The sequence below is a fragment of the Pseudonaja textilis genome, chromosome Z (assembly GCF_049901715.1).
Source record: "Pseudonaja textilis isolate UNSWEBS1 chromosome Z, rPseTex1.2, whole genome shotgun sequence".
In the NCBI taxonomy this organism is placed as follows: domain Eukaryota; kingdom Metazoa; phylum Chordata; class Lepidosauria; order Squamata; family Elapidae; genus Pseudonaja; species Pseudonaja textilis.
In genome coordinates, this window is record NC_142008.1 from 133289846 (window position 1) to 133316234 (window position 26389).

At 40.4% G+C, this 26389-nt stretch overlaps 2 protein-coding genes and 1 long non-coding RNA gene across 7 annotated transcripts in view; 2 read left to right on the plus strand and 1 right to left on the minus strand.

The window, feature by feature from the left end:
• Positions 1-4291, minus strand: part of BRSK1 (BR serine/threonine kinase 1) — a 54781-nt gene extending 50490 nt beyond the window's left edge. For all 4 annotated transcript variants that reach the window (XM_087917720.1, XM_087917722.1, XM_026711874.2 and 1 more), the window contains exon 1: positions 3814-4291. In XM_087917720.1, coding sequence (XP_087773846.1) covers positions 3814-3870 — 57 coding nt within the window. In that variant the 5' untranslated portion in view covers positions 3871-4291. The remainder of the gene's footprint in view (positions 1-3813) is intronic.
• Positions 4292-4407: 116 nt separating this feature from the next.
• LOC148124419 (uncharacterized) lies at positions 4408-10846 on the plus strand. 2 transcript variants are annotated; one of them, XR_015740336.1, is made up of 4 exons: positions 4408-5686; positions 6658-6731; positions 8642-8757; positions 9974-10846. It is a non-coding gene; the product is annotated as an uncharacterized LOC148124419 (long non-coding RNA). The 2 variants fall into 2 exon arrangements; XR_015740335.1 differs by having other exon boundaries at positions 4411-4532; positions 6663-6731.
• A 2746-nt stretch (positions 10847-13592) lies between these two features.
• HSPBP1 (HSPA (Hsp70) binding protein 1) overlaps positions 13593-26389 on the plus strand; it is a 30190-nt gene continuing 17393 nt past the window's right edge. The window contains exons 1-5 of the mRNA XM_026711871.2: positions 13593-13734; positions 16632-16821; positions 17821-18034; positions 19434-19658; positions 20924-21079. Of these exons, the coding sequence (XP_026567656.1) occupies positions 13607-13734; positions 16632-16821; positions 17821-18034; positions 19434-19658; positions 20924-21079 (913 nt within the window). The 5' untranslated portion in view covers positions 13593-13606. The remainder of the gene's footprint in view (positions 13735-16631; positions 16822-17820; positions 18035-19433; positions 19659-20923; positions 21080-26389) is intronic.

Sequence of the window (26389 nt, forward strand, 5' to 3'; positions counted from 1 at the left end):
TCAAACAATATATTTCCCGCAAACACTGATGGAAGGAAAATTAAGACTAATTTTATTGAGGGGTTTTTGTCCATTTGATTTTATTCTTTGTTCGATATTGTTTTATATAACAGCCGTGTGACTTCTTGGAATCCAGTTTTATGATAAGCAACCACATAAATATTTTAAATAAATAAATAATAAAAGTGAAGAGACTATTTAGTTGTATGTCCTAAACGTGTTTTTTTAAAAAGCAACTGAACTTTTTTTTTTTTCTTGAAAACATTTCACTTCTCATCCAAGAAGCTTCTTCAGTTCTATCAGCTTGTTGGATGAGAAGTGAAATGTGTCCAGTTGCCTTTTGAAAAGCACTTTTGGGACAACCATGACTTGGATGATTGAGAATCTCCATAGATTCTTACTAGGTACAGAGTATATCTCAGAAAAAATCAGTGAGCTAATTCAGCCATTTTCCCATATGATAGATTCCCATTTAAATAGCTTTAAGTAACCTTATCAAATTTTAATAAAAGTTTGAGGATGGTAGAGAAATCTCCATGTTCTATTTTTAGGGCAAAAAAAAAGTTTCCTAACACGAAGACTTAGAGCCATTTTTTTAGCTTTATTAGTGTCTCTCCAACCTAAATTTATAAATAAGAGGGACCTAACTTGGTCATTATTATTTTTTTCCAAAGCACGTGAACATACACATATAGCTTAAAAATCCATGGGAAATAACCATAGCTGGGAAGCATATTCTGTGCAAGAAATAAATTTTACTTCTAGGTTGGAGTGAGGAACAAAGAATTTCAAAACCACGTCTAGCAACTATCCCTTAGACCACCAAATTTTCCTGATACATATCCACTTGTTCTGCTCCAGTATCATCATTCATGCTTTAGTTCTGGTGAAATCCAGAACTGACAACATTTTGCATGTTGTTGGCATCCCCAAGTGTGTGTTTTCAGTTCATGCTTGTGGATATGGCAATATGTTGGCTTGTAAAGTAATGTTTTAATTAAAGATCCTAGCTTACGCAGAACAATTTGAGCATGCTCAGGATAAGTTTAATTTAAGATTTGTTGCACTTGTGATAGATTGGTAAGTATGAGCTCTAACTCTATAATCCTTATCATTGGTAGGAATGCTGTATGTGACATGGGTATGACAAAGGCTAACAACCTGGTCTATTGCTTTCTCTAAAGTACTAAAAAGTGAAGTAACTAATAACATGGGCTCCCACTGATTTCAATAGGACCGAAGTGTGACTGACTTCCATAGCAATCTCATCTACTGTGGTTTCATAACTAATAGATTTCCTAAATCCAAGATCAGTAAGCTACCAGCTGCATCCCTGCATGCAACAAACCTACTTAAGGGATTCTAATTGCAAAAATAAGTGAGGTTTCTGGTTACTATTGGAATATTTCCATAATTTTAGAACAACTTTTTCAGCGTAGCCATGCTTACCACCCATATCATACACAGATTCTTTTGCAAAGTTTGCAAAACGGTTTTCTCCATATCTGAATGATTCTTCATTGCGCAAGCTGACAGGCCATTCATCATACACCCCAGGTCCAGCTGGACCATCCCAGCTTAGCTTGGCTACCGGATTGAAAAACAAAACTAAACAGGGTCATCATGGAGACACTGAAATATCTACCACTGTTTATTTGTATCTCTGCTACCAAGAGTTCCTTGATGACCTTGGGCATGTCTCTTGTTTGTGAGCTTTACTTATTGCCTATCCATCTTCTTCCCTACCGAATATTCAACTCCTTAAGACATGGAAATAAATAGGTGGGAATCCATGCCAATATCATCAGAGATAAAAGAACCTTAAGTTCTCTGTTCTCTGGACGAGGCATCCATTTGCCCTACTATGTTCCCCAATTGCTTCCCAGTTTCTGGGCTATTAGAAACAACCTGGTCTCTACCCCTGCCCCCCCCCCGCCCCCCGCTCCCCGCTCCCCATCATCTCCAGGCCAAGAACAACATCCATCCATCTGCCCATTCATAGGAATATTCTTGAATCATCTTTGTATAAACTGCCTGCCGCCACAGTCAAGAAATGATTATTCAGCAAAATTGGCCCTTCCTTATTGCCTGCTGCCTCTTCTGTTTGTTTTTTTATCCACCTGCTCCAGAACTTTATTATAATGATTGGGGGTGGGGAGAGAATAACAACTCCCAAACATGCACACACACACATACACTGGCAAATATGCAAACGTATCCCGGCCCCTTCTAAAGACAGGATGTCTTCTTCTTTTTTCTTTTTTTTGGCCACTGCAGAAATCCACCTCCCCCCCCCACCCCCCCGGCTCTTTGAAGCCTCAAAGCTCATTCTACCCACAGACACACAAAAATTAAAGGACAGGGAGAGCGGCCTGTGATCTGAGTTTTCCTGCATCATTGCAGAGAGGTGGATAGATTCCACCCCCACTTTCAGTCTTCCCTCTAGTGCCTGACCAGGAAAGAAGACAAGGAACTACAGAAGACAGATTTCCATAAAACCCATTCTCAGGCATTTATTTAAGCAGTTGCTCTCGCAACCAAGCCCATCGTATAAACCGCACAGTCGAATCAGCATCCCTGCAGAGTTTTTTTTTTTTTTTTTAAGAAAAAAATCCCTGTTCCATTCATACGGAGTGCTGCAGCAGGAGGAGAGGTGGTGGAGGAGAGAAATGTACAGGCCTTCCCACAACAGTCTTCACCACCCCTAGTTTCAGTCCTCAGATCCAGAGTCCCCACAGGACAGAGATGGAGAGCAAACAGATCGGGATGTCTAGGTCCACATCCATTATTTTTCTAGCCTAGATCTGCGTGCTGGGTTCTCCTTCCCCGTTTTTGGGTTTTTCTTCCTCCCCAACCAAGCCTGGTCATTGCAGCAATGATTTTTTGGGTTTTTTTTTTTTTTAAAGCATCAGCTGCACTTCTGACACCTTCTCCTTTAGGCCCCAATTGCCTGGCAAAGCAGTCTGGAAAGCAGACTTAAAAGTGACCCAGCCATGAAATCCATGGCTTACCTTCCCTTCTCTGTTTAAGTGGTTATGCTACACGCACACACACACACACACACACACACACACACACACACCCCTCTTACAAAGACATAGAACATACATCTCTCTGTGACTATGTACACACTGTGTCTTCGAGGAAATCTAGCGACACTTCCAGCTAAGTAGTAATATAGTTGTGGCCTTTTAAAAACCTATGCCTTTTTTTACTATTACAATGTTATTTCTTGCAGGTTATGAGCATGCCAAATACACTTGAACAGGGGAAATATTTGATGCTCTCCTCTAACTACACTCCAGCACAAATAAGATTAACATTATCTCTCTCCTGAGAGCCCCCTCCCAGCACCTCAACATCTCCAGTGATATCCCCCAAACCCCACCCCATGCCTACGTACCTACCAAAAAGCTGTTTGCCCTAAGCAGAGTACCCATTTACTTCCCTTTCCCCCAAAAAACCTCTAGGAAAGGAACCTTCTCTGAACACCTTCACCCCACAAACCCCAAATGAATTTCCAGTGGAGCCCTATGCTCCCCCACCCTTTCAATCCCACCTTTAGGCTGCCATAGGATCAACAGTTCCACTCACCTACAACCTCACATTTTTATTCCTCCCAGCAGGCCAAATTAACCTGGACCGTTTGGTCAAAACACCCCAGATGTTCCTTCATTCGCCTCTGTCTTTAGATACACCCGAGGCCAAGATGAAGGCAATTTTTTCAGCTGTTGAGCTACTCATACCATGCCCACCCCATGGAACTGGTGCTCTCTTTCCTGACCCTCGCTTCCAAATCTGCCAGAGACTCACCGGTCTGCCCTTTCCCCAGAGTCTTCTCCAGCCGATAGGGCCCCACATACTGAGCATGTTGCTGGCTCTGTTGCGACTGGTAGGGGTGGACCCCACCTGCTTCTTTGCCACCGGACATGGCTTTTGTTTGTCGCCCTTCTGAGCAACAATCAGAAACAGGAGGTGGTGGGATGGGAAGGGGTACAGCAAGGCGAGGCGAGGCCCCCCCAGCGCCCCCCTATCGGGACAATACCAAGGCCGGCATCCTGATGGGTTTAGAAGGAGGGGGATGCTCTCGGCATCAGGAAAGGGAGGGTAGAGGAGGAGGAGGAGGAATGCTACAGCCCGGGTACCAGCATCATTCAGCTGGTCCAGCCGATGCTGTGGATGAAGGATGTTGCTGGCAAGGCTGTTCTCCCAGGCTGGTCCTTCGCCTCCTCTCACTGCAATCTGAAGGGATCTCTCGAGCTCTCCCCTTACATCAGCATCCGGGCAACTGGGTGACAGACACAATCCAGGTTAACCCTTGGCGGAACAAAGGCAGCGCCTCCTCCCCAGGCAGGGGGGAAGGGGTGGGGATGAAGGGGCGGGGTTGGGATGGAGAAAGGGAGTGGGGAAAGGTTTCTGACGGGATACGTGAGGCTGCGAGGTGGGAGGATTCAGTGAAGGTTGGGAGCACTGGATGAGGAGCATGGGAAGGAAGCAGGGTACTCAGCTGCAGATTGCAAGTTCCTGTTCTGGTAGGGGAATATTGTACGCATGTAAGGTTTTATATGGGTGTGGGCACAAATGCCCACAAATATGTAATGAGTTTTTGCAAGGGAGAGATGGATGCTGATTTTTAAGCGGGTGGCAGTGTTTGTGTGTTTGTTTTCCTTGTAGACAGAGGGATTGCCCTTTGCAAGAAATCAGGTGTGCTCACAGAGGGAAGGAGGGGAGGGAGAGAAAAAAATGTGTGAGAGAGAAAGCTGCAAAATCTTTTACTTTTTGTTTATGTAATATAATCTCTTCTATATAAACAAACTGAGATCCAATATGGTTTAGTGTTAGGATGCTGAGGTAAGAATGGGAAGACCCAGATCCCAGTCTTCCTTTAGGCATAAAAGTTTGATCCAAACATTTTGTCTTGGTCTAGAATAGGAAATAGAAAAATTGTCTTTCTGCCAACCTGCATTGGACCAAGAGGATATATTGCAGTCCATGTCCTTCAGTGAAAAGGCCTTCATAGAGGATCAATTATTTGATAATAATAAAATTAAAGCAAAGCCTTTCCCTTCTGGCTTCTAAGTAGGTTATAGTTGGTGTTTAGATCAATACTTTTATAAACTGCACGCTCGGATAGGTGAACAATTGCAGTTAACTTTAGCTGACCACAAAAGGCTAAGCTGTTAATGCTTGGAGGGAACATCATGAGGAAATTTTAGCCTGAGAACTAAAAAAAAACAATCTGAAGGATTTAAGCAATGATGTATTACAGTATCTCTGCATGGTTGCCAAAAAAAAAACAACAACCCTGAAAACATAATCTAATGGTCTACCAGACATAAAACATGACTTGATGGAAACCTACAAGAAAAAAATACATTTGAAGCCTAAAGCTCTCACACAATTGCAGCAGAATATCTTGAAGAGGCCTTATTGCTCCAGAATGGGGTTCTATTCTCAGTCAGAAAAAGAGGAAAAAAACCATATTTGTAGTTATAACTCCCTTTGGTTTTACCTTACAACACAACTGAAAAGCACCGATACCGCAGCTGGAGACTAATTATGCTTTTCCTTGCTTTTTCCTTCTTGCTGTTTTGGTTTTGGGCAGAGATCAGAGATTACCCAGTTCTTCCTTATAATTGCAATGTTGAAAGAGGAATGCAAACCACAGATCTTCATGGGCAAATAAGTAATCCTTGACCTACGATCACAATTGAGCCCAGAATTTATGTTGCTAAGTGAGAAATTTGTTAAGTGAATTTATGACTTTTCTTAGCCTATTTATTAAGTGAATCGCTGCAGTTCTTAAATTAGTAACATGGTTGTTAAATTAATCTGGCTTCCCCATTGACTTTGCTTATCAGAAAGTCGCAAAAAGGAATCATATGAGTTTGGGATACTGCAACCATCATAAATATGAATCCCTTGTCAAGCATCCAAATGTGACCATGAGGATGCTGCAACGGTTAAGTGTGAAAAATGGTCATATGTTACTTTTTTCAGTGTCATTGTAACTTTGAATGGTCAATAAATGAACTGTTATAAGTCAAGGACTACCTGTAGAACAAAACAGTCTTTCTCAGCCTGATATCCTCTGTTTTCACTAAGCTGATATCTCTAAATATTCCCAGCCATGGGCAATGGATGAATTCATAATGAGTTAAAAGAGACAGAGAAAACAGAATGCAATTGGAATGGAGTAAAATGTAATTCCTGGAAAACTTTGCCACTTTGGGGTTATCATCAATAGCTATGACTTTTTTCAGAGATGCAACAAATGGATTTCTGAGAAGCTTCCAAACAAAGCTTTTCATTCATGGAAGCAACAGGAGTAGAAAAGGAAGTGGGGATGAACAGGGAAAATAAATTAGACAATTAAACAAGAAACTCTTGCTAAAAATAACATTGCAAACTCTGTGCAGACATGGGACAGAAAAGATGAAATGCATTCCTGACAAGCAATTTATTTTCAGTATCCTGATTTTAAAATCAAAGGTGACGTTGGACGGGTAGGCAGGGAAATTAATAAATTGCTCTGAGTCTCAACAGAAATATCATTTCTGCATATGATTTTGAGGCATATTTCTGTATCAGCATAAGAGAAACATTTGTAATTGCTCCACACATAGATATAACTTTGTATATATTTTGCCTGAGGAGATCAGAAATGAGATTCTCGGAGATGCAGCACCAAAATGCAGATTGGCTGTGAGGCCTTTTCCATGCTGCAAAATGTAAGTGAACCTTTTGGGCTTGGTGTGTCAAAAATTCGCAAAATGCCTAACTTGACTCTCCTGACCCCGCCCCCCCCCTCTCACACACACACACACACAGACACATACACGCACATACACACAAGAAATGATTTTCTAATGCCCCACGTGTAGGTCACCCTGAATAGTGGCACTTGGCAATAGCACGGAGGCTAGGGCCTCGACTTCTGGCCTAGCGCCATTACTACACATAAAAAGGCTGTCTTGTGCTGTTCCATAAGGTGCATACACAATTGCCCCCACAACCTGTTGTTCCCAAAATGGATCCTAGCCTGGCACCAAAGCCAATAAGGACCACCAGACACAAGGAATGGCATTTTTAGCTTCTTTTATTGGAGTCCTTCAGCAAAAGGGTCTTAGCAGTTAAAGGAGCCAAGATCTTTGAACAATGCACAAATACAAATTTTATACAGCTATGATTAAGGAAGTTAACACCCTAAGAATCAATCATTGGTTCCTTGACGCATGTTTCTTTTGGTTGGTTTCTTTTGCTTTACCTCCTTCTTCACACATTTCATGCATATGCTAATAAGCTTTCTCACCAAAAGCGATTTACTATTATCATGAGGTCACCAGAGTTATATATCTACGTGCCCCTTAGCTAGCTAGCATCCTTCCAAGGTGTCCTTCTAACTTGCACATTTCTTGTAACTTTCTTGTTGCTTATGGGCTGTCTGCTAAAAGGAAACACAGGGAATATGCATATGTAACACTTCAATTCTAAGTGGCTAGAAAGCTGTAACGAAGAGTTAGACATCTTGCAGACCTCAGCTAGACATTAGGAATAGAGATGGTCCGGAGCAAATATAATGTGTATTAAATAACTCCTGGGGCACTCATTAGCCAAGGCTAGGAATAGGGATGGCTGGAGACCAATAGGACAATAGTTATATCATTACTAAAATGTTTATTAGATTGTTTTATATACCCTGCCTTTTGCTTTAGTGAAAATGTATAATGCTCTCTTAATTCTATTGTTTGGGGTTCCTTAATTCTATTTTCTAGCCAAGACCCCTTTTCTTGGAGCGCTTCAATAAAAGGAAACAAAACCTGCTCCTTGTGTCTGGTATTCTCCATTGGCTTCAGCCCCAGCCTCAGACCTGAATTGAGGACAACAATATGTCCCACCATTCATTACTGGTCTTGTTACACTCATTGCAGCTGCAACTTTCCGCCTCAGCCATTCCTTTAACAACTTTCCTAATTCCAACTTGAGATCTTCAAACCCAGTGCTCCCCAGGATCTGCTATATATCGCTTACCTTTAGATGGTGTCCTCCTTCTGACAAGCCCCTGAGGCCTACTCGTGATGGCTCAAGGCCTTGGTTCTTCAAACAGTTTCAGAGAATGCTCTTCCATGACTATGTGTTTTCTCCCCAAACTACGTGTTCTTGCACACACTGTTCTTGCACAGGCTCTGCAGTGAGGGTCACACAACATGGACTTTGTAGTACCACACAACATAGACTTCGTAGTATTGTTTTATTTGCTAACTAATAGGCTTATTTTGCATTTTACTTTGACTTATTTTTCTCTTTTTTAAATGATCAAACCATTTCAGGCTGTGATGTAGAAAACTGTTTATGGATTAATTGATAGCTTTTAACATCCCTAGACTGATAGGACAGGATGTCTGGAGTTTGTCTTTTGTAAGAGAAAGTTTGTTAATGTTAACTGGTATAGGTAATCCTCAATTTAGGACCACAATTGAGCACCAAAATTTATGTTGTTAAGTGAGAAATTTGTTAAGTGAGTTTTGGTCCATTTTACAACTTTTTTTTTACCACACTTGTTTAGTGAATCACAGCAGTTGTTAAGTTAGTAACAAAGTTTTTAAGTAAATCTGGTTTTCCCATTGTTTTTGCTTATTAGAAAATTGCAAAAGTTGATCACATGACCTTGGAATACTGCAGCCATCATAAATATGTGCCAGTCGTCCAGCATCTGAATGTAAATAAGGTGTCCATGGGGGTACTGAAACATCTTAGGTGTGAAAAACAATCATGTCACTTTTTTCAGTGCCATTGTAACTTCAACCGGTCACTAAATGAACTGATGTAAGTGGAGGACTACCTTTAATTGGTAGCTCTAGTTCAGGGGGTCTCCAATCTTGGCAATTTTATGACTTGTGAACTTCAACTCCCAGAGTTTCTCATACAGATTGGCTGGCTGAAAAAATTTGAGAGTTGAAGTCAACAAATCTTAAAGTTGCCAAGGTTGGAGACTCCTGTTTTAGTTCATCCACAGCCTTTTTCTGCTCCATCCTTTCTCTGCAAGTTGCCAAGCATCCAAATGTAAATCACGTGACCATGGAGATTATGCAATAGTCATAAGTGTGAAAAATGGTCATAATTCACCTTTTTCAGTGCCATTTCAAACAGTCACTACATGAACTCTAAGTAGAGGACCACTTTGGTTTGTCTCTCTCTGTGAACTCCAAACAAACCTATGACTTTTTTCCTCATTAACATCTTAAATGCCCTTGCTTTCATCAGACCTCATTTAAATAGACTTATATGTAACGTGTTTGACTACATGCAAAGGGGAAGTTACTTTTGTCCTGTCCAATCAACTTTTCATATATTTTCTTTAATGTGTTAACAATGAAATAGAATTTAAGCTGAGAATCGAGAGGCTCTCTTTGAATGAGAGGAATCCTTTTTAATCAGAGCACTTTGAACAAATCATAATGAAATGATCTTCCTGCCTCGGTCCGTTTCATTGGAAAATATCCATGCTTAGGTTTGAGGCTAGGAAGCCATATCCGGCTTTCAGCAGCCTCCAAATATCACATGAAAACAGGGTGTGCTTTCAAGATTAGTTGTTGTTGGGTGTTGTTGAACACTGATATGTCACCCAAAATGTTGCACACATTTCATAGATTCATCATTACGGGCACACATCTACAAGAATTGGAAGAAACATTGAGTGAAGCAAATGAAAAATATGGAATAGACTGAAGTTTAAATAATGATAAATGCATGTTAAATATGTGTTATATACAATATATGTATCTATACATAACAATTGTATACTGGTAGTTTCTTTCTCACTCTGAAAATAAATTCAATTTTATTTTGTATGATTTCTTGTTAACATATCATAAATATAAACACAGAAACTGATAGATAATAAGAAAGATTGGATCCATCCTGGATTGTAACAAAGTTACCTGGGTTTAATTGGACTTTTCTTAAATTCCAGCTCTGGTTGTGTTGAGTAACGTGGGATAACTACAAGTTACTGAACATACAGCAAAAGGAGAATATGTCTTCCATTTGGTCCACGTCCTCCATCCAGCAGGCATAAATTTAAAATCAAATGTTAACTCTTTTATTCTTTTGCTTTTTTAAAAAAAATGGAACTATTTTCACAATTGTTAGCAATTCAAGCTTTCATGTTTGGTGTCCTTGTAAATTTTCTAGTTCTTTCTGTTGGTTCATTGACTGATTTGGCAGCCAAGATTTAAAGGTAGTTCCTGACTTACAACCAATCTCTTGAGGACCATTCAATTGTGACAGACCCTGCCTATCTATCTATCTATCTATCTATCTATCTATCTATCTATCTATCTATCTAATCTATCTAACAGGAAATACATTTTCCTGTTAGAAAATTAACAGGAAAGACAACAGCAATTTGTATCTGCCAAAGAATGTTACTACATGGTATGTTAAGTTTATAATTTCAGGGTGTCTTGAAATTGCCCTTTCATGGAGCCTCCGTTTTTTCCTTCCATTCACCCCCTTGATTTTCCATTTCGTCTTGTTTACCAGTAGTCTAGGACTAGAGAGTCTACTGAATTATAAGTGGACCTCTGCTAACCTGGGGCTTATTCAAGCTTGTTAATACCGAAATATCTTTCTGCATCTGGATGGTGGCATTCTGCAAAAGGTTACGCACCACAAATTAGATGCTAGAGGCATTGATTTTATATATGTACCTTGTCTTGTTACAGTAGCCATAATATAACAAAATAAAACACTAAGATAACATAAATAAATGTTAAAGGTAAAAATCAAGATCATTTATTAAAGAAAGCCTGGAACAATGCACAATAAAATAGAACAAATACAACTGAAGCTTCTTTTTTCTTTTTAAATTCTGGTAGCCAAAACTGTTACAGTGAAAAAGGTCAAGGCAAAATAAAAAGCGGACGAAATTAAGAAATATAAATGCTTCTCAAAGGAGAAACTTTTTTTGCGGGGAGAGGGGCAGGAACTCCCCCTTGCATCCTGTGTTTCATATGAGCATTAAGAAAGATACTTTTGCAACTCCAAAGTAATAGGGAAAGGAAAGATCTGGGAAATCGGAAAAACAGCAGCTGACATTTGGTGAAAAGATACAATGAACTTTCAAGATGACTGCAAGGCAGAAATACCCCTGATTTTCTTATTCATTTTTCTTCCATCTTTGCTTGATTGTTTGATTCAATTCAAGCTAAAAATCTAGGCCATTATTTTGACTAAAGTTGCTGGAAGGAAGAACCTCTCTTTTCTTCTTAATGTACAAACATATGTAAACCCAAACACACATGTAATGCTGAATCTAAGAATAAGTTCCTGAAATTTAGAGTTTGAATACTTGGCCTTAGGTGCAAAATTAGATGTATGTAGCAAGAAACCTACATTGGGTTGGGCCAGGGAGCCAAAAAATGTATATTAGATAGTTAGTTTGGTATAGTAGTTAAGGCACCAAGCTAAAAACCAGGAGGCTGTGAGTTCTAATCCTGTCTTAAACTCGAAAACCATCTGGGTGATTTTGGACCAGTTATTCTCTCTCAGCCCTGCCCACCTCACTGGGTTGTTATGGGAAAGAAACAGGAGGAAGAAGGAGTATTATGTATGTTTTTCACCTTGAATTATTTATAAAAGTAATAAAGGCAGGATAACAAAAACTAAGAAATAAAATACAGTATAAATAACTCAAGATGACTTATTCACTAATCCAGCTAAATAACTTTTCCCTAATTTGATGTTTTAAAAGTATACATTGGACTGCCATTGCCACTATGGTACACATGAATTGATAGACAATTTCTGAACAGTCTGGGACAATTGGATCAGATGTTAAAAAATGTAAAGGCATCAGTCTAATAAAAGTCTGTATTTATGTCGGAATGGAGAATGAAAGAGGATGGAAAAAGATTGCATCTTTAAGTATTTGCCGCAGTTCTCCAGTTACAAGAGAAAGAATTAATCCTGTTACATGTTGGTGATTTCCTAGAAGTTGGAGTTTGGTTCCAAATCTATATATATATATAAAAGCGAAATACCACTCACGCATCATCATAAAATCTCCAGAACTGTAAAGCCTACAAACTTGAAATTTGGCACATATGTTTCTCTTGGCTTCTAGGTGCTCACTAAGAAAGGATTTTTCAAAAAGGCTATCAGAGCATTAGTATTTCATATATCATTATTAACACGCTCTGACTCTAAGGAGTTCTACTTCCTCTCCCTACCTGAAAAGAAATCTGTTCCAAATGTAAAACACAAGCAGAGGAGTTTCCGTTTTAGTTTCACAGCAGCAACCAGCTTTAGTACGGAACAGTTGAGCTAAGCCATATCCAGGCTCCTTGCTGTCTCCTCTTTGCTCATACAGCAAATACTGTTTCAGTTTCCATGTTTCAGTTTCCCAACAGCCCTCAACTCTCTCACACACTGACAGGACACTAGCCAGATGAATACCGATGGATGCTGGTAGGCAGAGGCACAATTCCCCCCACTTATTTTCCTCCCTAAAAACTAAGCCTGATTACATAGTTTCATAGCAAAGCATAGCTATAGAGCTAATTAACTCTTATTTGGAAGTGACCAAAGGAAGTCAAAAAGAGTTAAGCTTATTTCTATATTTGAAATGTTATACATTGATACTGCTTAATCTTGCTTAATCTTACTTCTGCAACCTTTGGAATAATGATCTTGAATGGCATGTTTTTGTAAATCAATGGCAAAGTTGTTCAGAAAAACTAGATATTAATTTATTTATTTTATGAAATGCCTTAAGATGGTCCTCCAGCAGACTTGGGGCACCTTACCAAATATGAATTCCAGAGATATGAATTTCATTGCAATTTAAAATCAAGTTACTACAACTGAAAATATAGTGGAAACCCCAGAAAACATACAATTATGATTGATTACATTGTCTTACTGCTTGGAATGCAATTTGTGAACTGTAATATTAATTCATCTGATCTCAGTTACCATCTTTGGTACCAACCCTGTGAGATGAATTGGGCTGAGAGAATGAGTGACTGGCCCAGGTACACCTGCACTGTCCATTTTGAATATAGAGTTGAAAGAGGAAGCTTGAAAGGGCTCTCAAGATCGGTGCTATATGGAACAAAACTGTGACTGAATCTAGATGTTCTGCTTCAGATGCCATGAAGCCCCCACCCCCGTGTGTTTGTGTGTTGTATAGGTATGGGTAGACATATACTGTACACTTTCTTTTGAAAACAGACAATAGAATTTCATTTTAAATGTGTGTCATATGCCCACAATAAAAAATGGCAATGAGGGTTAACTTAATGGGGATGCGTTCAAGAACAAGCAAAAATCGTGTCTCAACTCGGAACCCTTTGGCACTTGAGAGACCCCCGCCAAGAAGGGGGAGTCTGCTCTTCCCCCACCTCCTTAGCCTTAGGATCTCAGGGTTTCTTCGTTGACGGGAGTCTGCGGAGAGCATCCGTCACGCCTCTCCAGTGACGCGAGAGGTTGCCGCTTACGAAAGCAGAACGGGTGTCTGCTGTAATTCCCGAAAGCCGCCACCAGGGGCTCCCGAGTCTCCCCACCACCACCACCACCACCAAGTCTCCGCCTTTTCCTTCGCATGCGGTTGCCTTATGGCCGCTTGCGGAAGCTTGGCTGGGGAGGGAAGCGTGTCATTTGTCGGGTGAGCTGCAAGCAGGACCGGCGGGAGAGTGGCCGATCGACGTGGGGAGCGGACATCCCCGAGAGGTACCTGGACATGGGGAGGGCGGAGGCAGGTAGAACAGGGAGGGGAGGAAGGGCCTCCCCCAGAAATGGGGAAGGTTTGAAGGAAGGGAAAATAAAGAAAAGGGAGATTCCCCCCTCCAGGAGAAAAGGGGTTCATCATGGGGTGTAGGGAAGAAGGCAAGGACATTGGGGTCTCCCCGAACTCACTCCGTCAATTTCTTGGAAACCTGTAGCTGGTTGTAACCTGTATTTGGCCTTTAGGGAAATGCCAGTCCCGTTTCTCAGAAAGGCAAATCGCCACCCCCGTCAAACTCCCTTTGGCATGTCTGGGAAAATCCTGTAGTCTTCAGTTACTTAGTGGAAACCCCCCACACACACAATGCCATTTCCTGCTTGTAAATAAGGTGCCGGCCTTCCCCACCTTCAGAGCTATTATTACCTATTTGTAAACATTACAACAGTCCTGCACTCTAGGTCAGTACTACACATCTCCTGGGAAGAAGACGTTGGCATGGCGAGAAGAGCCTAAGGCTATGGACTTTCTGATTCCTAACTTTACATTTCTAGAGCTTCAGGAGAGACAACTGGGAAAAAGATTTCTGGCGATTTTTGGAAAACGAAAGCAAGAATTGAGGTGCTCTCTGAGTTGCTTGTTTTCTTGCAGGCGTTTCATTAGCCAAACTAGGTAATGCCATCAGTGCTAGTAAGGAGTGCAGTTTCCTGTCAGTTTATATTCTATAGAGGAGACCCCTCATGTCAAACCTAAGCTACAAATATTCTTCAGTAGGAGCAAGAACTGCGTAGGATGAGTTATTGCTTTTGTTTGTTTTTTCATGCCTTCTTTTGTACATAATTCTTTCACTGCTTTATTTCAGCCTTGGAACAACAGTCTTGTAAGGTAGATTAAGCTGAGAGCAAAGGAAATGTCCAAAGTACAGGTTGTTCTCTATTTGCAACAGTTCATTTAGTGACTGCAGTTACAACACTGAAAAAAAGTGATATGGCCATTTTTCAGACTTTCAGCATCCCCATGGACACATGATCTAAATCCAGACACTTGGCAGCTGACTCATATTTATGACGGTTGCAGTGTCCCGGGGTCACCTGATCACCTTTTGCGACCTTTTGACAAGCAGAGTCAATGGGGAAGACAGGTTGACTTCACAATGGTATTACTAACTGCAATGATTCACTTAGCAACTGTGGCAGGGAAGATCGTAAGATGGGGCAAAATTCATTTAACAAATGTCTCACTTAGCATCAGAAATTTGGGGCTTAGTTGTGGTTATAAGTCGAGGATTACTTGTAATTTTGAGATTATGCCACACCAATAAATAATGGCCTTGGGATTTGTTGGGGTGGTAATACAATAATCCTCATATCTTGGTTCAGAGTTTACAATTCTCAGTTTGGATCCATGCATGACTTAGGAACCAAAATAGCATAATTTGTCTGTTGATCTACAGTTGGAGGCAATGAAAATTCCTATTACATGATGCTGGACTGGGGACAGGAACTAGTTCACACTTGACATGATTTATCCCTTGGGTTACATCAGGAGAGCCAGTTTGGTTAAAGCACCAGGCTTGAAACCAAGAAATAGTGAATTTGAGTCCTGCCTTAAGCATGAAAGCTGGCTGGATGACTTTAGGCCAGTAACTCTCAGTCCAACCTACCACACAAGGCTGTTGTAGAGAAAGTAGGAAGAGGATGGAGGATTAGACATGTTCACCACCTTGAATTATGTATTATTTTTCAATTTCATTGTACACATGTTGTGCATTGACAATAAACATTTGATTTATAAAAGAAAGTAATGATAAAATATTGAATAAAAAGGTAGAATGAATGAGCTGAGTTCTTCACTGGTGGTGTTTGTATACATATATAGAGTGGAATTTGTGGGATTCAGGTTTTCCAGAACAGGATTTCTCATCTGTATTCTGTCTTATTCTTTCTATTCTCATGTCTTCCAAAGTGTTATTTTTGTTGATGGACAATATTCTGTTCTCATCCATTTTCCCATGAAAGAAATCCTAAAAATCTTTAGCTAAGTCTCCACAGCTGACATCTAGTGGGCAAAAGCTAGTTACAATTCTCTAAGCAATAGAAAATTAGAAGATAGTCTTTTAAGATATCTTGGTAGTTAGAGATATGTAACTTCTCACTCAATAATTCAGACAAAAAATGGAATTATACCTATTCAGAGTAAGTGATGGTTTTCTTTCCCTGAATGTGTTCAGACAAAAGAAGCTCCTTCAGATTATTTAATTGAATTCCTGCATTGAGCAGGAAACTGGTCTTCTATGATCCATTTTTGTATAATAGTGAGGGCTGAATTTGTTCAGTGGCCATGAAGTAAGTATTAGGTGTACCATGTGATGGTTGAAAAGGTTGTCTGTAGGGGAGAAGTAAAAAAAGTCAAGATGGTGCATCACACATCACACATAAAAAGAGACGGGGCTTTGATTTTATGGTTATGGTTGTAGCTTTTTTTGACTTCTTAGCACAAGGGTTCCCAACCTTGGCAGTTTTAAGGTGCATGAACTTCAACTCCCAGAATTCCCCAGCTAGCCATGCTGACTGGGGAATTCTGGGAGATGAAGTCCACATGTCATTTCTCTCATTTTAAAGTTGCCAAGATTGGGAATCTCTGCCCTAGCAGGTAGCTTGGATTGTTGTGTGGGAGAAGTACAAATGGAATTAAGTCTTCTGACTCTAAAGAGAAATTAAGGCTGGCAAGCTGGCACTCTGGTGAAGAACACTTGTATTGGGTTAAGTTTTTGCTTATAAAGAGGGAAGAGGTATTTCGGAAAAGTGAGGACTGAAGCAAAGATATGGCTGATCTTGTGATTAGGCTCACAGTGGGTTTTTTTCCCCCCTTCCACTTATTCTTCTTTCTGTTTCTTTCTTTGCAGTTCCTTTACAGTTTTGGTGATTTGCCTCCACGTTCGTGACTTGCATCCACGTTCTCCAACCATGGCTGAAGGGGGTACAGATGGGAACCAGCCACCGCGTGAGCATCCCCGCAATTTGCAGGGGTTGCTGCAGATGGCAGTCATGGCAGGCAATGCCGAACCTGGTCAGACGGAACCTATGTCTGATGAGGTGTGCACCTGGGCTCATCAGGAGAGGGAATCGAGTCCATCGTTTAGACATAAGGGATTCCTGATTATCCAGGCAGGAAATAAGACACGAAGCAGAGGCCCTAGATTTACTAGTAGGATGTTGGACAAGGATAATGGACGCATGGATTCAAGTCCATTCTTAGACAGGGAAACTTGCTGGATGGCTTTGGAGAGTTAGCAGAATCTACTTCATGGGTTTGTTTGGGTTTTGGGGAGAAAAAATAGAAGAGAGAATGTATAGTGCCTGGACGAAAGACTACCTTTAAATCTAGATCAGTGTTTCTCAACCTTAATCATTTTAAGATGTGTGGACTTCAACTCCAGAATACGCCAGCCAGCAAATGCTGGCTAGGGAATTCTGGGAGTTGAAATCCACATCTTAAAATGACTAAGGATGGAAAACACTGATCTAGATGATGATGGTAATGTTAATTATCAGCCTATATTGTGCGCAAGAAGAAAGAAAAAAATAAAGTATGCATCTCTAACAAACCTTATTTACAATGGTAGAATTACTTTTAATAGAATTCATTGAGGGAAAGGTGAAAACTAAACATATAAACACTTCTGATGCCTTCAGCAAGGAAATGAGATGTTATCATCCTAAATTAAGTGCTGAGTCTTCCTAAGAATTAGGAAAACCTGGGTTTAATCTATCCCTAGACATGGTAATATCGGATCTGTGGTGCTCTCTCAAATCAGTTTAATTAATAGGATTATTGTTGATTTTTCCCCTGGTTCTTATTTAGTTATACTAGGTTTTTTTGTATTTACTGATTAGTTACTCACTGGTGATTGTGCTACATTATTGCCTTTGGGATAACTGCTTGTGCCACCATCTTCATACTGCATATTGCTCTGAGAGAAAAAAGTAAGCTCTAATACAGCATTTAAGGCATCCTAAACACAAAAAGAGAACATTTTTTACCAATTTTCATTCCTCCCCTCTTCTTCTCACCACTAATGGTCAATTTCCCAGAGGAGACAGTGGTTGCAGGAAGCCATGGTTGAGGCATTTCGTGGTCAGATGGATGAAGTGGAGCAAATGAAGGAATGCCTGCGTATTTTAGAAGAGTTAAGCCCAGGAGCAGAACGTGGGGAAAGTTCAGAGGAAATGCATTCAGATCTTGACCGAAGGGAAAGTGCCCTCGATGTACTGGCAGAGTTGTGTGAAAACTTGGATAACGCTGCAGGTACAAAAACAATCTCATACCTGTGTACGTGAAAAATTGTTATTTGAGCATAAGAGGTCCATACTGCAGTATTATTTTCCCTGATTCCAACTCAGATGTTTCAGAAAAATGAAGCATATATCTCTCTAAGAGGAAATTCACTTATAGCACAGGGTTTCCCAACCTCAGCAACTTTAAGACATGTGAACTTCAACTCCCAGAATTCCCTCAGTTAGCCCTTCTAAAGTCCACACGTGTTCTTAAAAGTTTGGGAAACTTTGACTTAAAATAATGATTGCAGCCAAACCAAGTTATGGCAAGATAAGGAATTCAAAACCAGCTGAGCTGAATAAAATTTTTGCCCCACCATATTGTCACTTGTCCCAAGAAAAAGAAAACCTTCACCAGCACTTCCCAAAGAAAATGTAACAGGAAGTTTAAATCAAAGGAGAGTGACTTTTGAAAGCCAGCCCCTACACTAATTTTATGGCTTCGGGGATTATGGCCATGCTGTTAATGCAAATTGAGAAGTATTTGGGAAAGGTATTTTTAAAAGGATGGGTTTTTCATGGTTTTACATGTATAAAATCAAACAAAGGCTTGTTTGTTTTTATTTCTGAGAAATTACACGTTGCACTTGGGCAATTTGAGGCAGTATAATCTGGGTGGGCTTCAAAGGATTTTGGGATGGGAGGTACACATGGGTGCAGTTCATTGACTGGTAGGTATAATTCTTAATATGCAAAATACGCTAGTGGAAATCACTGGAGAATCACAAATGTAAAAGTACAGATTTCCAGAATTCTCAGCTTAGGTATATTTACTGTAGAATTCTGGGAGTTGAAGTCCACATACCTGGAGGTCATTCAAGTTGAGAAAGCAGTTGTATCCTTACTCCTTGAGCCACAACAGAGGGAGTAGGACCAGGTATTCTAGCCAGTATCACTGTTTTCTTCTGTTACAGACATTCCACGAGTAACAACTGTAATAAGGACCGGAAATATTGTTATAAATCGTATTGGTCTTTAAGCAGCTCATAAAGCAACCAACTTGATTTTACAACTTTTTTATGTCAGTGGTTAAGTGAATTACTATGGCTGTTCTGTAAATCTGAGGTTATTAAACTTCAGTGGCTGTGTTTTGCTAGAAACTGGAAGAAAACAGCAATTTCTGGAAAACAAAAACCCAGTGTAAATTGTGATTTGAGCTTCAGATGCTACGAATGGTCATAAATGCAGTCTGGTTGCTGAACACCAAAATACTATTGTATGATCGCAAGGTGTGTGTGTGTGTGTGTGTGTGTCAGAACTTTCTGTTCAGGTCACAATACATTTTCGTGGACCATCATAACTTTGAACCGTTGCTAAGTGATTGGTTGTAAGTCAAGGGCTTACCTGTATTGCTTTCAATCATCTTCCAGATTTCTGCAAACTGGAGGGCATGCGGCTGTTGGTCCACCGATACTTGGAACATGAAGAGCAGGAACTGCGATGGCGAACAGCCCATTTGGTGGGCACCTGTGCCCAGAATGTGCCTATGGTTCAAGAGCAGGCCCTGGCACTGGGCTGCATGAGGAAGCTGCTGCGGCTGCTGGATCATGACCCCAGCGAGGCTGTTCGGATCAAGGCGCTTTTTGCCATTTCTTGTGAGTGGAGTGGCTGCTTAGTGAATGAGAGCCAAGCTGAAAGCGATGTAGGAGATCTCTCCCAATATGGCTGTTAGCTGTGCAACGGTGGAAAAAGAAATCTAGTGTTTTTATTTTCTTAGACAACAATGCCCATTAAATGAGCCTGGTGAGAATAGGTGGCAATATAAATTCCCTAAATAAAATAATATAAATTATTAAAACAGAGAGTGGGCAGTTAAGAAATACGAAGTATGTATGCATGTATGTATGTATGTATGTATGTATGTATGTATGCATGCTATGCATGCATGTATGTATGTATGTATAAATACCAAACAAGCAAGCACTGGAACCATTTACTATAGGGAAAAGAGGAGGAAGATTTAGTGCTTCCATAACACCACTTTCCTGATTAGTTAGGAAACCAATTGTTACGACTTTTTAAAATGTGTTTATGATTATTATCACTTTTAGCAGTTGGGTTGTTAATGAATTGGGTCATTCTACACATCAGTGTGGCAAAACTTATGATATTTTGCATTACCACTCCAGTGAGTTTTAACCATCATAATAACCGCAAGGGGCTGTGAAGTTATAGGTCAATATATCATATGGAGGTAAAGAGTTTTCTTACCTTAAACTTTGTTTTCTGTTCTTTTTTTCTTCTTTCCAAGACACTGTCAACAGCAGCTAGCAGCATTCTAAAAACAGGCAGCAAAAATCAAAGCACCACATACACTTAGTGAAAATGCTGTAATTGGTTGCAAATTGCCTCTTGTGCTTATGCCTAAACAGCACAGGATTCTGTGATGCTAAGATACCCTGGCCTATTGGAGTTTTCCTGAAACAAACCATTATTAGATGCCTGGAGCAAACTTGGAATGTACAGCTCAGGAACCCAAATTTGTCATTTGAAAATCATGTCCTCAACAGTGGAATTTATCTAGACATTGGGAGTTAATTCCAATGTTCAAGTTGATTGTAGGAAAGTATGGCCTGAAGGTGATAGGTGAGCAGGAGTGAATACCAGGATTTCATATAATTGTATAGTGTCATGGCTGTTCTGGTATTTAATGAATGTTATAGGATGTAATCATAGTGATTCTTGGATAATAGCATTCTCGTTCTTCGTTATACTATCTGGGGATGAAATAAGTGGGTGGGATGTGAATCTTGACCTGGGTTTGGAACTGCATGAGGTCATCCGCACCTTGTTCCATCATTGTTCAGTCTGCATTTGCTAATTCTCATCCTTCTTTCTTGTTATTTCCTTCTGCTAACAGGCTTAGTAAGAGCCCAAGAAGCTGGCCTACAGCAATTCTTACGCCTTGATGGTTTCTCTGTCCTCATGAGGGCCATGCAGAGTAATGTACAGAAACTGAAGGTGAAATCAGCCTTCCTCCTCCAGAATCTTCTCATAAACCACCCAGAACAAAAAGGTCAGAGTCTTTTTTTTTTATGGGGATATGGGTGAAAAAAGAGCAGGAAGGGAGTTGCTGTCCTTTGTGGCAAGTTGACTTTCTCCTACTTCATTTTAGGAATCATGTCAGTCTAACCCAAGGGTAGGCAAACTTGGCTCTTTTATCACTTATGGACTTCAACTCCCAGAATTCCTATGGAGGCCATAAAAGGTTCCTCATCCCTGGTCTACTGGTTTTTCAGTTGTGAGGGAAATCAATTTTGACGTGAATGGGACTGTTTAATATATGTCCTACATTTTATGACTCCCTCAGGAATTCTGAGAGTTGAAGTCCATAAGTGATAAAAGAGCCAAGTTTCCCTACCCCTGGTCTAACCAGTCTTTAAATATTGAATTCTTTATTGCCTCTTTCGTGATCTCTTTAACCTACCTATCTGAAATTCCCTGGCTTTCCTGGTCTGTGTTTTTTTATGGTCATAACTATTGAAGGCTTCTGGTTCTGACAGGCCCATAGTTTCTGATCAGAATTGCTCCCACCAATAAAACCAGCCACTACCAGGAAATCAGACCTTCCCTCTTGGTGGGAATAAAGTCTGCTTTGCTTCCTTTGGATCTTGTAACCTACGTTTCTTCTTGGAATAGACCAGCTTCCTGAAGGTTACTAGCAGTCCTCATTGAGTGACTGCCTCATGTAGCAACCATTCACAATTACAACAATGGTGAAAAAGTTATGACCAATCCTCACATTTACAACCTTTGCAGTCTGAAAAACAAAGGAAAGCTAAAAATCATAAACACAGTCAGGGTTTCACTTAGCAACCACTTCATTCAATGAACAAGTTGCCGGTCATAGTTATGATTGCTAAATGAGGACTGCCTGTATTTCTAACATACACAGAAATTACCTTGTGAAGACTCTTTAAAGCCCCGCTAGCAGTTGTTGGATGCATTAGGACAAGGGTATCAAACTCGATTTCATTGAGGGCTGCATCAGGGTTGCATTTGACCTTGGAGGAGGCATGGGGTGGTGCATGGCCAGGTCAAGGTCACTTGTGTCAGGGGTACCTGTGGTGGCCAAGTGCTAAGGCAGGACTTCTCTCTGACCCTCCCTCACTCTCATGATAACTTTCCTTCCTTCCTTCCTTTTTTTCCTTTTCCTTCCCTCTTTATTCTCCTTTCTTCTTCCGTTCCCCTCTTTCCGTATTTTTCCTTCCTTGCTCTCTTCCCATCTTCCCTTCTTTTTCTTCGTCTTTCCTCTTTCCCTTTCTCCTTTCCTGTCCCTTCTTGCATGCTCAAATGCAAAAGGGGAAATATTTATCCTTTTGTTTTGTTTTGAGTTTGTTTTGCTAGCCCGGAGCTTGGGGGGTGGGGCACGTGGCCCCATTTTGGCTGCAATGGCTTCCTGCAACCCTTTGCCAGCAAAAACTGGACCCAGGAGGTTTACGGTCCTTTGCTGTTTCCAGGGTGGCCCTGTGGGTGAGACATAAGAACCCTGTGGGCTGGATCTTCTCTCCCCCCCACCCCCCGCCCCCCGCGTGCCCTGAGTTTGACATCATTGCGTATCAAGTCCTCGTGCTGTTCCAAACTAATGTGTGTCATCAGTTTCAATATTCCTTCACATTTTATTTCTTTGCTCCAGCATTGGCAAAAATAGTATACATAGAATCAGGTATTTCTTTGTGTCCTCACTGAGATTAATAGAGTAGTATAGACTCGGCAATAGAAGGAGACTGATTCACATGTGAATTACATGACTGAATAGTTTTGAACTTTTGTCTCGTCCAAGTTTTAATAATTCCACTGCCACGGTTCCAAACCAAGCCAGCAAAAGAGGCCGCACTGTGCAGAATGGGTCTCTTTACCGGGGTCTCAGCTTAGCATATAGTGAACCATACAAGTAAAGGGTTTCTAGCCAGCATTACTGGCTTCTGCTAGCCAGCTGGCTATATAGACTCAACACCCGCCCCCCACCCTTCTGTTCCTGGTTGCTCCCAGCCGGCTCCAGCTAGTACTCTTCAGGCCTGGATGGCTTCTGAACTGCACACAGCTGGCTTGCCTTCCTGGCTCTTCTCCCAGTGTGAGTCCCATCACCCGACACCCATCTGTGCCCCCATGCACCCCCTCCACCTGCTTGTGTGTGGCAACTCTGAAACAGTGTGCTGTCTCGGACGTTGACACACACTTTACTTACAACGGTGCAGATGCCAGTGAATAAAGTTACTTTTTGACTTGGTTCACTCAGCTGTGACTTGCTTAATCCCTGCTTTCATAGGAATTAGCTGGAATCACAAAACGGTGTTTTACCAAGCATGGTTTCTGTGATATATGCAACCTGCTAAGGCCAAACCAGACTTGTTATATTAGGGTTTGTGTTTCTCCTTCGGAATGAAAGAACTTGAGAAGTTGAATAGAATGGTTGAATAGAACTTGAGAAGCTGAATAGAATAAAAACATTTCTCAAGGACATTCTCTTCGTCTTGGAGAGGTGTTGGGCCCTGAGGTTACTTGCATTCCCTGAGTCTTGAAAACCCCTTCTGTTTCAATGCGCCTTTGACCCACCGTATGATTGTGGGCACCCCCTGAGCTGTGTGTATGGATTGCTTAAATGCCTTGATCTTTCCTGTACCATTTTCACAGTCCACAGAGAATAGAATGATACACAGAGATTGTTAATAAAGGAAGTAATGGGTGGGGGGAAACTATGTTTGGATCACTCTTTGGCTGGTCCTAGAATAACTCTTTATAAATAGGGTTTTGAAATATGAGGCTGAGGGTCTTTTGCAGCTCTGAGCAAAAAATAAATGCTCCCTCTTGATGAGCAGGAAACTAAGCCAGGATGAAATGTGCTCCTCTGGTTGCCAATTCCTGCCCTGTTTCTTGTGCTTCTGTTCCCAGTCACTGCAGTCAACAGCATTTTGTGTTTGAGAATGGATTTTAGACTCCTTGAAGTGGCCCTTGGATGGTGTGGAAATCAGGAGACAAGGGCTGCTTTCACACCGGTCCAGCTCAGGTCCAGCTTAGGTCTCCTTCAAGCACTGGGGGTGGGATAAAGGGGACGTGACAGGAATAAAGAAATATTGCTATAATATGTTTGTGCTGGCCTATTTTATTTCTGGAAAAAAGAAATATATTTCCCACAGAATATATAAGCAGATCAATTTCTTTTTTAAAATGTACCTAGGTGGTCTACCCTGTTGTGCCAAGCTCCAACGTTCTTGTGTACTGGCCGTATTGTGTGAACTTTAAAATGGGTTAATTCAGCACAGGTTAAATATATTGTGTACATTCAGCCAGATTATTAGCCAGGCAGCATATCTTCACATAAAGCAAGGATCATCAAGCTCTTTTTTTGTAAAAGGCCAGATAGCAATAGCACTTAAACTTACACAGATAGTCCTTGACTTACGCCCACAACTGAGCCCAAAATTTCTGTTGCTAAGTGAAATATTTGTTAAGTGAGTTTGCCCTATTTTATTATCTTTCTTGCCACGGTTGTTAAGTGAATCACTAGTTGTTAAATTTGTCAAATTGTTTTTAAGTGAACTTGGCTTCCTCATTGACTTTGTTGTCAGAAGGTCGCAATGGAAGCAAACGTTACTCTTATTCCAAAAGAAGATTCAGACTTAATGCAGATAAAAGTTTTAAAATGTTGCAAGATTCTAAAAATAGAGGAGGTCTTGGGCTACCAGATTGGGAATTGTACTATCAAGTTTTGATATTCACTTGCGTGAAAGAATGGATTGGCTTGAGAAACAAAAGACTATTGACCTTGGAGGGACATGATCTCCAACTGGGTTGGCATGTTTTTTTTATGGTACGGAAAAAATAAAATATATAGCTATTTCCAAAAACATTATATTAGAAATGCACTATTATCAGTTCAGGAGAAAATTAAAGAACAACATTATTTGAAAATACTGGTCTAGCTCTCAACAATGGAGACATTGATTTAAGCAAATGTTATTGATATGGAGAATATTACCATATATAAAGATATTTTGAATAAAAAGGAGGAAATTAAAACCAAACAGGAACTGAGTGATCAAGGGATTGAGATAACATGGTGGTCATATTTGCAGATACAATCTAGATATGAATATGATGTTAAAGAACTAACATAAATAGATCAGTTGTTAACAGGAACAGATGAAAAAATAATAAATTATATAGCTACTTATTAAGTATCAAGATGGAAGATGGACAAGTAATAGAGACAATGATAGTATGGGCAAATTTTTTTGGCTATCTGATTGAGTTAGATAAGTGGCAGAAACTATGGGATAGAAATTATAAATTAACAATGTCTATTGCGTACAAAGAAAATCTTTATAAAATGTTTTATAGGTAGCATTCTCTGCCATTAAGTTTAGCAAAGATATTTAAGGATAAGTCTGCAAAATGTTGGAAATACCACGAGACACATGGCTCACATTATCAAAAATCCACACATGGATGGAAAAAATGATAAGACAATGTATTGACTTGAAACCAGAGATATTTTGGGGGGGCATTTTTCTGGATCAATACAATAGAGGGAATGCATATTTGATTTTGCATGTACTGACTACAGCTAGAATTGTATTTGCACAACAGTGGTAATGTGAAGGCATCCCAACAGATGAAAATGTAATTTAAAAAATATTCGAATGTGCAGAAATGGATAGGCTAACACTTACAATCAAGGAAAAGAAGGAAACTGAATACTTTCAGACCTGGGACTTACTTTTACTAGATTTTTATTAGAAGTCTATATTTACATAGACTTCTGTAAAGCCTTTGATTCAATGGTGCATGAAAAATTCCTGTTGAAACTAAGTTCTTACGGCATCTCCAGATCCCTACGGAAGTGGATAGCCATGTTTCTGTCAAACAGGCGACATATAATCAAAATAGGAGGGGCCCTATCAAATCCAGCACCAGTTAATAGCTATGTCCCCATAGGCAGCATTTTAGGCTCTGCACTCTTTCTGCTTTACACCAACGACCTATGCAATCATATTAAAAGCAGCTGCTTCCTCTTCGCTGATGACAGAATTATTTAACACCACTGACAATGCTGCTGCCCTACAAAGGGACCTTGACTATGAATGGTTGTGCAGTTGACAACTTCAAATCTCAACTAATAAATGCTCTGTCCTACACATTGGTAATAAAAATCAAAACACCAAATACACGTTGGGTGGAAACAATCTCGTAGACAACCCTCATTCTGTCAAGGTCCTAGGAGTACTCATCTCAAATGATCTAAGCCCCAGAGCTCACTGTAACAACATTGTCATTAAGAGTTGTTAACCTAATTGTGAAGCTTCTTCTCCAGTAATATTGTATT